The sequence below is a fragment of the Ceratotherium simum genome, chromosome 6, assembly GCF_057802395.1.
Source record: "Ceratotherium simum simum isolate JZ-2026a chromosome 6, ASM5780239v1, whole genome shotgun sequence".
NCBI classification, from domain to species: Eukaryota; Metazoa; Chordata; class Mammalia; order Perissodactyla; family Rhinocerotidae; genus Ceratotherium; species Ceratotherium simum.
Genome location: NC_141905.1, coordinates 59287642 through 59301295, shown reverse-complemented (window position 1 = coordinate 59301295; position 13654 = coordinate 59287642). Strand labels below are relative to the sequence as shown.

Sequence of the window (13654 nt, the reverse complement as noted above, 5' to 3'; positions counted from 1 at the left end):
TTGTTTTGTTTTAACTCCCATATTAGTAATGTACAGATCACTGTGCAGATTAGAGGATTATAAAATGCTTTTATATTTTACAGTGACTTGACATCTTAAACCAAGATGTTTAGAAATCTAGTGTTTTCACTGTTATTTTCTGAGTTTTTCATTTGTTCTCTGCTCCAGAATACATTTTCTTCCAGCTCACTCCCAGCAGCTGGAATCTCTCTGCATAGCTGTCCATAAAGACTATGGTCTCCCCTCCCACATCCACTCACTTGGGGACCCTCATTGCAGGCAGAGATCTGGTCCATTCTATTCCAGATGACCCAGATGAAACACTGGTAAATGAGCACTTTAGGGTAAAGCTAACATGTTTCCGATCAGTTGATTCTAAACTGAGCGGCAGGGAAGCAGAATATGTAGGCAGTTCTGGTGTACTGAGAAGAAACAGCCCTTGTCTTCTCCTTTCTCCACACCCTTCAAGGGCTGTGGTTTGGGTGATGGACAAACATAAGCCCCAGGGAACTGAAAAGCCCTAATCCAGCTCATCCCTATAGCAGGGCCTGGGCCGTGAATCAGTATTTCTTTGGCTGCCAAGCATGGGGAGCCCACCACGGGATATGGTTCATTCCAGACAAGGGGCTGGAGAACAAACTGTGGACCGACTGCCACACACCAGCAACCACTTGGCAGACAACCTCTTCCCTGCTCACCTTCACAAGAATGACTCAGGATCACCACACTCTTTGTACTTGGACATCTGTGGACCCTGGAATACAGCCTGTGCCACCTGGGTCATCTTATTTTTCCCTTTTGAGGGTACACCAGTGCACCTGATACTATAGGAAACACCGTCAAAATCCGATAAAACTGAGATATTTGTCCCTTTGATTTACCATATTTGAATAGGTATCCAGGGAGCCATGATCTTATAGTAATGGAACTAATTTTGGGCGTGGTTTATGGACTCTATCTCATACTCTCACATATGGAAAACCTGTCTGTTCATGTGTGCACACACACACCCACACCTGCCCTCTTACTTGACTCTATCCATCTCACCGGTAGATGCCTATAAAGGGGATGCTTCTGACCCGGCACTGTCTCTTCCAGCTCCACACAACCAGGGCTGGGGAAACCTGGTCCCTCCCCACAGAGGATTCTTTAACTCTAAGACAACACAGACCACAAGAGGGTAAATACAGGAGAGTGGGAGTGTAGGGAAGGGAGAGATGAATTCTGACCTGGGAATCGGGGAAATCCTCAGAGCTGAGGGCCATTGAGCAGGAGCTGGAAGGATGAGCCATATGTCTAGGAAATGCTGGAGGGAAGGCGATTCCAGGCAATAGGATGAGCTTACTAAAGGTGTAGAAGTACAAAATTTCGAGGCCATTTTGTTTGGGGACGTGGCACATTATCTCACATGACCGGAATATAGGATGCTTTATGGGGTGAGAGGAAGGGCCACAAAAATATATTAGGGCCAGAATGCAGGAGGCCTCAAAATCCAGGCTGAGAAGTTTGATTTTCCTTCTGTCTGTCTCTTAGTGTAATGTGTTAATTATCATGTGTCTGACTACACATTTGCATGTTTCCATGTTTTCTATCTTAGCCAGTAAGGACTATGTCTGTTATAACTGAATTATAACAGAACAGTAGGAATATAACAACTATATAACAATTATATAACAATTATAAAGAACAGTAGGAATATGAGTAATGCCCCTCACACACCATCTGTGAATGCCAGTGATCATGGCACTGATTCTGACAATGGGAAGGGAACAGACAACCACATATTAAAGTCTTCATGGTTGTTATAGCTGGTTCCTATTGTGTCCTGTGGTTTAAGTGTGATATGCCTGTGACATGGAGCTTTGAGATGGTTGCACAATCAAATGTTCTTCCCACACTGCCCCGAGATGATTCTCTCATCTGCTGGGAGTTAAGAATATCAGTATAAATCCAGGTTCCTTAGCTGGGCTCTCACCTTGTCTGCCCAGTGTGCCAAGTTATTCTAAACTATTAGAAGCACATGGTGGGATCCCATTATAGCTTGGACCATTATTATACAGACTTGGATAGAACACAGATCAAATCATGACCCCCAAACCTAACTGCAAACAGGAAAAGCCAATATCCCTAACAACTTGCCTATAAAATCCCCCAGCTCTGCTTGCATAAAGGAGGCCTAGTGTTTTCTCTGTTCAGTGATACCGAAGCTAGATCGAAACTCCTCATTGTTTCAATGTGCCTTCACAGAGGAGGACGAAGGGCAAATGAACTTGTGGGCCTCCAAGTGTCTCTGGCCAGGAACTTCATATAAGATGTGGGCTTTTGGAGGAGTAAGGAGAACAGGAAGTTTCATCTCCATTTTTTCTTTCTCTTAATCTCCTCTCTTTAACAACAATAGAGGAAGGAATTGGAGTGTCCAACTAGGCACATGAGAACTCCTAGAGAGGTTGACTGAGTGGAACTCAACAAGCATTAATTTGAACTACTAACATAGGCAAGAAGGCACTGAACCACTGTGTTATTGAAAATTAGCTGCTGAGAATGTGCCTCTCTTCCAGCTGGGGCTCTCAGATAAGGCCCCAGTGGAGGAGGCCACATTCCATGGGGCCTGGAGGGAAGAGTTAGGCTTTTTGACAGTTTGTACCAGATTCCAGGCAGAAAAAAAGCACATAGGAGAAAAGCTTCAGGACACATTTGAGAAGAAGTAATTCTCCCATGACCCCTCAGAGGTAGGAGCGACTCTGAGAGGGTCGTGAGCATCCTACAGCCTTTGCTCCAGTTGGGCATGTAGGACCAGGCGACACTGGCCTGCGGTGGCCACTCCTGAGCAGCCCTCCTCAGCGGGGTGGCGATCACTCATGGCCATTTCAAAGGAACTTCCTCTCTAAGCTACCCCAGATGCACAGCCTCTCCCAGAGCTGGGGAGAGGGGCAAGGCCCTTCTGTCCTCAAACGCGGCCGGGCTCCCTCCTGGCTCTAACCTGCCCCTGACCTGGAGAAGGGCAGGGCAGCTGCACATACCAGCTTCCTAACTCAGCCAGGGGCCTCGGGGGCCCATAAAGCGCACACAGGTGCGCGGCCAGCGGGGAGGGCGGGGGCGCCGGGGACCGGGGCCGGGAGAGCCAGACGCCGAGTCGCGCGGACCCCCCTCCCTGCACACTGGCCGGGGAGCTCGAGCCTCCGGCAGGAATCGCAGCCCGGCTTCGCACATTTCCTTAATATTAGCCACATTCAGGTGGGCCCCCTGCCAAGTGGACCGCAACGAAGTTTTTGTTGGGATTTGATTGATCCTGTGGTTTGTTCCTCGGGGAGGCCAAGTGCAAGGCACATCTCCCAGCCTTCCCGGGACTGGAGTGCGGTCTGGGCGGCAGACGCGCGCGCTCGGCTTCCTGGGAGCCACGGCTAAGCCGGGCTCTCCAGCACCGTTGTGTAGAACAAGACTGACCCCTAGTGGCACCTGGGGAAGCACACTGGAAGCAGAGTCGGAACTGGGAGGTGTGCGTGTGATTGAGGAGCCTCCTACTGCCCCTCCCCGCGCACACTCAGATCCTTATACACTCCCCTTCCTCTCCCTTCTCCTTCCCTCTTCCTTGACCCCCACTCCTTCTTTCCCTCCCTCCCTCTCTCTGATCATTTAACAATCCAGAAACCAAGACCAGAGCCAAATGGTGACGTATCTAGGCCTGCCTGCACATGTCCTGCTCAGAGTCTGGATTAAAACTCAGGTCTCTGGCCTTCCAGTCCAGTGTCTTTTCCTTCTAGATCTACCCACATATTTATATCCTCTCCTTTTATTGAGCACCTACTGTCTGAGTTGGTGGACAGGAGAATGCAGGATGAACAGGGCAGACACGTGGTCTTTCTGTCCAGTGGACAGACTGACAGGCAGTCAGCAATCTCAATACCTGTGATGGGTACAGAGGCCCAAGAAGTCCTGGATAATATTGGAGTACTTTGGAGGGCCACCTGAAGGACAGGTGGGAGTTAGCTGGGAAAAGGAAGCTGGAAGAGGGGAGGGAGTATGGAGAAGGTTCCAGGCAGAGAACAACATGTACAAAAACCCGGAGATGAAAGAGATCGTGACTGGAGAAATTGCAGCACAGAATGAAAGGAGGTGGTGGATGGTGGGGAGCTGGAATGGGCAGGAGCTAGAGTGAGCCTCTAAGGGGCTGGAAAAGTAGGTAAAAGGCCTTGCTTATGGGGTCTTGTAAGGACTTTGGAGAATGTTCTAAGATCAGCAGGGAGCTACTGAACATTTAGAGAGGTGAATGTCATGATCAAACTTCTATTTGTGCAGGATCACTCTGAATTTGGCATTAAACTCTGCCTCAGGCTAGCTGTTAACCTGTGGGCAACTTTCCTGAAAAATGTCAAAGGCAGAAGGAATCTTAGGGTTCATCTAGTCTATCTTACAGATAGAGAAACCCAAGCTCAGAGAAGGCAAATCACTTTCTCAAAGTGGCTGCGTTGGAACTAGTATCTCTAAGTCCCTTCACCTTCCACTCAAAGCCCCAAATATGCCAGCCGGAACCAGAAACCAGCTCCCAAGGCTGCTCTCTATAATACATAGGCTTCCCCTGCCTCTGCCTCCACAAAAGTCCACCCAGGGCCACACCAGAGTCCAGCAAATTATCTTCAAGACTGGCAAAGGGCATGCTCGCTAGACTTGCTTCCCGGAGACCTCAGAACACTTGAAAGCTTGCTTCAATATCCATGGCTAGCAAGAAGTATGATAAGACACTAAGACCAGAGATTGTAAACAGGTGCTTGGGGGGGAAGGAGAGTGACCTGGCCAAGGGGCTCCCACTGAGACCTGGGGAGCAGAGGGCTTGACTCCAAATTGAGACATTGAATCCATTTCAAATAGCATGCAAAATAAAGAAAACAAGTTTAGGAATTGCAAAGTAACTCAGACTTTGTAAAAACAGATGGCGATAAAATGCAGTTGTCTTAATATTTGGATAATTTAAATGCCCTCAGCAGCTAGGGAATTAAAAGAAATAGTTCAACATAGACTGGATCATTTAGCGTTTGGTTTGAAAAGTCATGGGCCAGTAAGGAGGTCCCAGAATATGATAAAAATATGATAAGAAAGGTTTTCAAAGAAAGAAACACAATCCTGGTGATTGCCATCTGGAATTGGAGAACAATATGAAATTGTAGAAAGAGGTGTCAGGAGGCCTGAATTTGAGACCTAGCTTAGCCACCTATTAGCTATATGACCTTGTGCACACCACTTAACCTCTCTGACCTCATCTCAATAGTAAAGTTACAATAATAGTAATAATACTTGCGCTGTGTACCTCACAGGGCTCTTTAGCAATCACAAGGAAGGCCAGATAGGACTATGGTGAAGGGCAGCAGTGCAAATCTCAGCTCTACCACTTACTGTGCAGCTTGGGTGAGTTTTAGACCCCTCTGACCTTTGATTTCCTCATCTGTAATATTGGGATGCTAACACCTGCCTCAGTTGGTAGCTGTAAGGACTAAATGTAACAGTCAAGATAAATAATAGCATGGTGCCTTGTGCATAGACAGTGTTCAATAATCAGTGATTTTTTATCATTAACATGACTATGTTTGCAAACTTATAAATTGTTCAATGCATAAAAATGAAAGATTATTGTAATATTTAGCGTAATATGATGTCACTGGGTAACAGGATAAATATTAAAAGAAAAATGTAAGCAGGAAAAATAGAATGGAGATGGTAAAGCACACAGTCCATCTTTATAATGAAGGGACTTTGTAGATAAGGATGTATGAGGACTCAGGTTCTCACAGAAGTAACTCATGTTGGCTTAGCTAAGAGATGGTCATATAGATCTTTTTTAAGGATGAAAAACACTGGCAATGATCAATGGCCTCCTGTCAGGTTGGGATAAGGTATCTAGTGAGTGACTGAGAAGCAGCGATAATTCAGGTCTTATCTAACATCTCCAGAGCCACTGGGAGCAAGAGTAATTGGTACGTTAATGAAATCTGTAAAGACACTCGGTGAGCCTCCAGGGATCCTCTTTAGAGCTGGAGAAACTCAACCCAGGAAGACCAGAAATAATGCAAAAGAGCCTCAAAAGTCTATTTGCTTGTTCAGAAAATATTTCATCCCCACTCTGTGCCAAATATCTCTTAGGCACTGGATTTAGGGACAAAAGACACAATCCTTTTTGCATCAAGCTCACAGTCCAGTGAGGGACAGAGCAGGTAAATCACTACAGTTCAGTGAGGTGGTTATAGGTACGTTTTGGGTACAAGAGAGCACAGAGGTGGGGCTCCCCCTAACCCAGGGGTCAGAGAAGGTTCCCCAGAGGGGGCCACACCTGAGCAGGCTCCACAAGGACCCGAGGCAGTTAGTCTGACAGAGGAGGAGGGCTGGCTGTGTTCTAGGTGGAGTGAGCATCGTATGCAGCGACCCAGAAGCTGAACTGCAGGTCATTTAATTTGGTCACACTGGGGCAAGGGTGCTGGCCTCTTCAAGTACAAGGGTTCCTTTGTAATGTCAACAAATGTCATGGCCCTCCCACATTATAGTAATTGTCCTTTTAAAATCTCTTGCTTAAAAAAAAACACATGATGCCCTCATCCTCCCAAAAAATCTATTAGGAATTTTATAACAGTTTTAAATCAGGTTATGTCTTATTAATCCCAACAGTGTCTACTGGCATTTACATTTGAAAAATATTTACTGTACTTTTAAATGAACTTGTGTATTTTAATCCCAACAGTATCTACTTACATTTTCATTTGAGAAATATTTACCTCATCTATGTGCAAGACTTACTAGTTTTTCATTGTAAAACAATCTTTGTTCATGCATCTATTGATGAAATCCTTACAATAACTGCTGATTCATCCCACCCCCACCCCCAGAGGTCTGTGATGCACAGTTAGTTAGCACTGGAGTAAGGGTACTGGCAGGATCTGAGACTAGACAGGTAGTTGAGCTAGGCTTCATCGTCTGTATTATACAGGAAGGGATGAGGAGTGTTGGAGAGTTTGAAGCAGTGACAGCAACAGAGGCTCGGTCAGCAATATGGAAAGCAGGGTGGAGGAGGGTGGTCTGAAATAAAATAATAGCAGTGAATGGAGAGAAAGGAGCAGATTTCAAAAATATTAAAAGGTAGAATTGATTGGACTTGTGACCCTAGACATGGGAACTGGGAGAGAAGTCTCAGATGACTCCCAGCTTTCTGGCTTAGGTAATCGGATAAATAGTGGATAAAAAGGCAGAGAGAAGGACAGAGTTTGAGTAGACGATTTTGACTCTGGATATAGTGACTTTGAAGTTCCTGTGGGACAGCCAAGTGGAGATACATAAGGCAGAAGAATGATCTGGGACAGACAGACAGGTTTGGGAAGCATGGAAAGGTGGATAGCAATCAAAGTCCTGGGTGTGGGTAACAGCACCCAGGGGGAGCACGCAGTGTGGGAAGAGAAGAGGTCCAAGGACAAAGCACCAGGACCTCAGCATCTGAGAGGCAGGTAGAAGGGAACAGTCCCCCTGAAATGGAAACAACATGCTGAAATAAAGGAGGAAAACTGAGGCAGAGAGAGGGAGAGAGAGAGACACCATGGGAGCCAAGGGAAGAGAGGGCTTTAAGAAGGGAGCCGTGAAACTTAGTGCCACAGAGCAGTCAAGTACAAAGACCAAAAGTTTATCTACCCATAACGACAATGGAAAGAATAACAACAAAAAAACACCATCTCCCACTTATATGGCTCATTATGCTTTCAGAGCACTTTCATATTTTTTATTTCATTTCATTCACACTAGAGCCTATATAGCATTCTTACAGATGCAAAAACTGCAGGCAGTGAGGTTAAGAGATTGGCCAGAGCCACCTAGCAAGTTAGTGGCCGGGCTCCTGAAATTAGAGATCAGTCCAGAATCTTGACCATGCTCCCTGTTTCCAAGTTAGCTTTTTAACCAACCAATAATGAAATCAGAATGGGGCCTGTTCCAGAATAACTACTTGTTATTAGTATGGAAATTAAAAGCAAAAACTTTGTTTTGCGCTTCCCAGAACCCAAAGATATCCATACCCTGGGGTCATCTGAATCTAAAAGAGCATTACCTAATTCCTGGGGGGGAGGGCGGGGTGCGGCTTGCACCTAATTCTGTATATAAGAGGAATCATTGAAGGTTTTCAAGTAGAGAAGTGAATATGCCTTGGAAATATTAATTGTATTATTGAACTTGTATTTGACAGTGCATATATGGTTGTTGGATATTCATACCACCTGAAACAAAATAATGAAAATACATTATGAAGACCTGTCTGGGCGTTTTTTTGGAACTGAACCCCCTCTCCTCACCCTGCCTCCCACTCCAACGAGTAGGCTGTCTTCACCAGAGAAGATTACTTGAATTTAAAGCAAAAGCTCCTTGCATATTTGATGAGGTCAACACTGATCTTCAGATCTCAATTCTCCCACCTTACACCTTCCAGAAGCAGGCTTGGCTCTCCATACAGGAGTCCCCTGCTCGCTCAGTTCATTCATTCTTCAGTCATACCCAAGAGAAGGGGGGCTGCCCCTCTGGCTTGTCAGATCTGGACTGGGCCCAAACCTATCCATGTGGGCCCAGGCCTGGAGCTGCTTCTCTGCCAAGCTCTCCATTGGGAGCAATTTACAACACACTTCTCTCTGGGAATTCACTGCTCTATTGGGCATGGGTCTGATTATCTCTCTCTAAACCTATCATTCACAGCACAGAAGGAACACCAAACAAAGACCTCTATATCAATTTCTAACATTTTATTCTCTTTACAGCTCAGATAATATCACTACAATGTTATCACATGGAGGTTGGGCAAGGCTCAGAAACAGTGATCACTACGCAATGTTGATTTTCTTACGGTGACTCACAGTTTTGTTTCCAGCTGGTGGCCTGGTTCTGGCCTTTTCTGCTGACCCATAAAGCTGAGCTTCAAGCTGGGTACATGGCTGTACGATCCCTCCCTAGTCTGGAGCAGCTGGGAAGTTGTCTGGATTCTGTACCACAGGCCAAGGATGAGCAATGAGCTGTTTCCCTTTTCCTCTGAGGGTGCTCCATATGTGGCCCCTTCTCAGGGTTGGAGACGGCTGGTACACAGGAAGAATAAAAGCAAGCAAGATAGGTGAATTGTGATCACAGATGCCTTATTTTATCACCTACTTCATTGTGTTGCTAAAATGGAAACATCTGTTAATTATTAGATATGGAAATTCATTCTTAGGTTAGAAAAAGTAAAGTCGTTAGATACATCTCTGTCCTCCTTCAGAACAGCCCTCAACAAGCAACATGATGTCAGTTCTTTAATCTGTCAGATAAATTAATGAAAGATACGAGTTCAATAGGAGATTTCTAAAATATCTTAAGCCTATGCATCATTCCACAGGTAAAAACTCTTTAGGTAGAAAGTCAATCTAAAGTGCTATTATGATTTTTTAAAAAAGTGGACATGAGACTCTTTTCAGCTTCTGCATCACAGAGACTTTCCACTTGTCTATATGATGGGTCTGTTGACCTAGACTACCTGTGTTCACATCCTGGCTCCCAGACCTATAAGCTGTATGACCTTGGGTGAGTCATGTAACCACTCTAGGTAGAATGGGGATAATGACGGTTTCTTCCTCTGAGTGTGTTGAGATGTTTGAATGCGTTATTAAAGGAAGGCACCTGGTGAGAGCTTGGGCACAGCAAGCGTCAATAAGTGATAGCTGGGCACAGATCAGGCCATCTGGGGCCACCCCAGCTTAGTTGCGATGGCTCTCTTGTAACACAATAACAAGTTGCATGCTATTTTTCCTCACTGCAGGTCAGTGCAGCTGAACGGCCAGCTCTTAGTGATGGTGGATGATGGGACCCTTCCAGAATTGAAGCCCCGCCCCCTGCGGGCCGGCCGGACATTGGTCATCCCTCCAGTCACCATGGGCTTTTATGTGGTCAAGAATGTCAATGCTTTGGCCTGCCGCTACCGATAAGCCACCCTCACACTCACAAGGTGCCAGCGTGCCTGCTGGACTGCTTTCCACTCTTCTACCCTAATTGTAACCTTATTTTTCAGACATCTTCTTAGCAACAAAGCAGCCTCTGCTGCCCCCATCCTGCTGGAATCGACATAGATTTGCTCTCCAAAGAGATAAATGTCAAACGTTAGCCTAGGTAGGTCACATCCACCCCAAAGGAAAATGTAGACATGATCTGTACCTGTAAGGATGAAGATATGTGTGTAGAGCTGTGTATATCCTTATACATGCACCATGAAGACAAGCTGACAGTGCACTCCCAGGACAAAGGAAACAACTCCCCATGATCCTGGTCACAGCAATATAACTACAGATCTTAGCCTGTGGCTGCTGTCCCCAGTGGAATATGAGCGAGGAAAAAACGCGGTGGACCTACGAGAGCTCAGTCTTCTTCTAACTCCACTTCTTTGTCTGCTCCCTGCTATTGCCCTGGGTTTCCCATCACCTCTCTTCCCATAGGGGCGCAAGTGGGTGAGTCAGCACCAGCCTGCTGGGTGAGCTGTTTCTGTAATTTCCAGGCTGATGTATGAGTGTGTGCATCTGGGTTTCTGACAGTGGCATCAATCAATGGCTATTCCTCTGGGAAGCGGGTGCTTCAAAAGTAAAATTGCAATCATACTCCAGATTTTGTAAGAAGGTTCTATTCCTCTGTAAATCCAGATACCCCTGGGGTTGGAATGGGAGTCAGGTAACAATATTCATTGAGTGGAGAGCAATGTATTAGGCACCACAAAAAGCCATCATCATCCGTCATGTGGCTGTGAGGGAGAGAGTTTTAGTACAAAGAGAAAGCACGTCAAACCGCCAAACACAGACACACACGCACTCACCAACTGAACAAAGCAAATAATTAGACCTTCTTCGAATTTGAGAAGGGTGAGCCCTTACTTGTTTGGTTGACCAAAACCATTAGGAAAAAAAAGAGGTGTAAACCAAAGGTCATCACCATTAAGACACAACTGAATCCAGCCTTTCTGCCTCCTCCCAAGTAGCTGTGTGCCTCTCAGTGCATTTACCAGGCAGATATCTAATCTGGGCATTAAAGAGGACCAGGTCCATCCTGGCCCAGACCAGCTTATCTGAGCACGGAACAAAGCTTACAGTCAGCCATTTTGAGGAACGGGGAATCTGGAGACAGGTCTGACAGGAAAACTATGGAATGGTAGGTGGGAAGCTCTCAAGTTGGGCAGGGGGGACGTGGAGTGATTTAAAGTTGATGATGAGGACATTCTCTGTGATTCAAGGAGTATGTGTGGGGCTTTGCAAACAGGCTGCAACTGAACACTACTTTCTTTCTGTGGATGTGATTCTTTTTCACAGGATAAATGACATGAATGACGCTTTTTTTTAAAGGAGAAGATATTTGACAATGTCATAGGATTCCAATTAAGAGAGTGATACAATTTCTGCTGCTTTGAAAGGATAGAAATGGAGGAGAGGGGTAGGGTTGCTGAGGCCAGAGGCCAAGGAGATGCCTAAGATACCCAAGGAGTCAAGGATTAGGGCCAAGTCTGCAAAGTGGACAGTAAGGTGAGAGACAGAAGGTAAAGGATTCTCAGCTTGGAGAACCGGGAATTTGGGAGAGAGAAGCCAACAGGCTCACTGTATGTGTAAGGAAGAGAGTGGACTCAGTTTTGACATGCTTGTTATTAGGTATAGGAGGAACAGCACAGGAGGTGTATGCTACTCGAGCAAGAAAGGGTGAGAATGAGAACCAGGCTGGACCCGGTCACTGGGTGGCTCAACCTGGAAGCAGCTGAGAGAGGAGGAGACCCTGACACTGCCGCTGCAAGGCGACCCAGAGAGGCCTCCTCTTCTCTAGAAGCAGGCACCTCTTGCTGAAGCTTCAGCTCTGAGAGGGGAGGAGAGAAGTGCCAAGACTCGGGGTAGAAAGGAGAGAAAGAAGCAGCAGAGGAAAGTGAGGAAGAGAAAGGAAAAGAGAAATGAGAGACAAAGAGATTGTTTCCCCACATTTTTCCAAATTTATGAAGATATCAAAATTTCTTCTATATACTGGTGCAGGTACAGCCACAAGGCCACCTCACAATAACAAGAGTAACCAGAGGTCCCTGTGGACCCAGCCCTGGGCTCATTTGCTTTACAAACACAGTAGCCCCCTCAGGGTCTGTAGCTTGCCCAGGGTCACCCAGCGGAATGGGTTGCTGAGCTCGGAATAATCCAGAGTCTATTCATTTAACCACCAAGCTCAGTGGCTGCCCAATCACACACTCACTCCCTTCACCTCTCCACAGGTCCTCCAGAGCTCCATTCAAACATACTTTCTGTAAATAAGTGTTGATTCCTCACTAAGCCTCTAAACTTGCAGGATATAGTCAGTTCCTGCTTCTTTTGTCTTTCTCTGTGTATTAAATGCTGCTCCTAAGCGGTCTAAGTTTTGTTTTATTGTTTTTAGTTAATAAAACGGGAGGAGGGAATCACTAAAATTTATCTTTGGAGTCCTGCAATTCTCACTTTGCAATTGTCTCATGGAAGAAGTATTTGCATCGTTCAAAGGATAGTGAGAAACTCACTATACCATCACATTCCGCAGGGATTTTAGTACAGGGCATCTGTCCTGGCTTTTTCATTTTGGGGTGGGGGGTAATTACTAAATCAGTAGGGATCACTCCTTATAAGCGATTCTCCTCTCACATTCCCCCCAAAAGACAGCCTTTGGCAAAACTCAGCATCATGATGCACATCAAGGGAGCAGCTTGCAGGCTAGGCCCTGGGACAAAAGAGCTCACCCACCAGCTTCCCCAGATCGGATTCTTCCTCCTAAAACAAGACATGGCTGAGATAATCTAAGGCTTAAGAGTCACTATATTTTATACTAGAGAATAGGCTTGCAGAAATGCTCATTTGAAAGCATAATAATGTATAATGAGAAGTCTGTGCCTCTCGTTCAGATGATTTTCTGCTCCTCATGCCTCTAGGAATGATCTTCTTTCTCCTTTCTTATCGCAAAGGCTCAGAACAAATTCTCGTTGTTATTTGAAGAGAAAGTCTCAATTCTTGTAGTGCCCCGAAAAAGCTGCAATTGTGGGATATTAGCATTATCTCCAGCTGGAGAAAAGCTTGAAAATACCAGAACTGGGCCACAGTGAGACTAAGGCCTGGACTCCCAGAACCACAGTTTCCAAAGGCCCACTGGCCCTCTGTAGCCCCAGCCCCTCCTGAGCAGTTGGGCAGTCCCCGGGCAGATGGGGCCAAGCCCTGAACATTTGACAGGGCAAAGGTTGTTGACGGATTCTGCCTGAGAGGCTGCCACCGGCTCTCAGCACCAGGGAGCCTTTGGGGCCTTCCCGGGTGGGGCAGCCAGGAGGATCCAGCAGGACTGTACACTGCTGAGCTGCCAAATGGTCCAGGCCAGGCCCAGCATCTGCAGGTGTGCCCCGCCAGAGGCACTCAAGGTCCCTGTGTTTGGGACGGATGCAGCTGCAGAATTCACCTTGGAAACCCACTGAGAGCGGCTTTCTTTCTGAAAACAAAAGGGCAATGTTTAATCTCTGCAGAAGCAAAGGTGAACCAGGTAGATCCCTCTGACAATAAAAACACTGGGACAGGGAAGGACTTTAAAAATTTGAAATATCAATAGAGCAACCAAAAATAATAGAGATATGGCTTGGAGAAGGCAAAAGATG

At 46.1% G+C, this 13654-nt stretch overlaps 1 protein-coding gene across 2 annotated transcripts in view; it reads left to right on the top strand.

Annotated features, from left to right (window-relative positions):
• HPSE2 (heparanase 2 (inactive)) overlaps positions 1-12497 on the top strand; it is a 710163-nt gene extending 697666 nt beyond the window's left edge. For both annotated transcript variants that reach the window (XM_087432419.1, XM_087432420.1), the window contains one exon: positions 9800-12497. In XM_087432419.1, the coding sequence (XP_087288545.1) occupies positions 9800-9965 (166 nt within the window). In that variant the 3' untranslated portion in view covers positions 9966-12497. The remainder of the gene's footprint in view (positions 1-9799) is intronic.
• The last annotated feature ends 1157 nt before the right edge of the window (positions 12498-13654 follow it).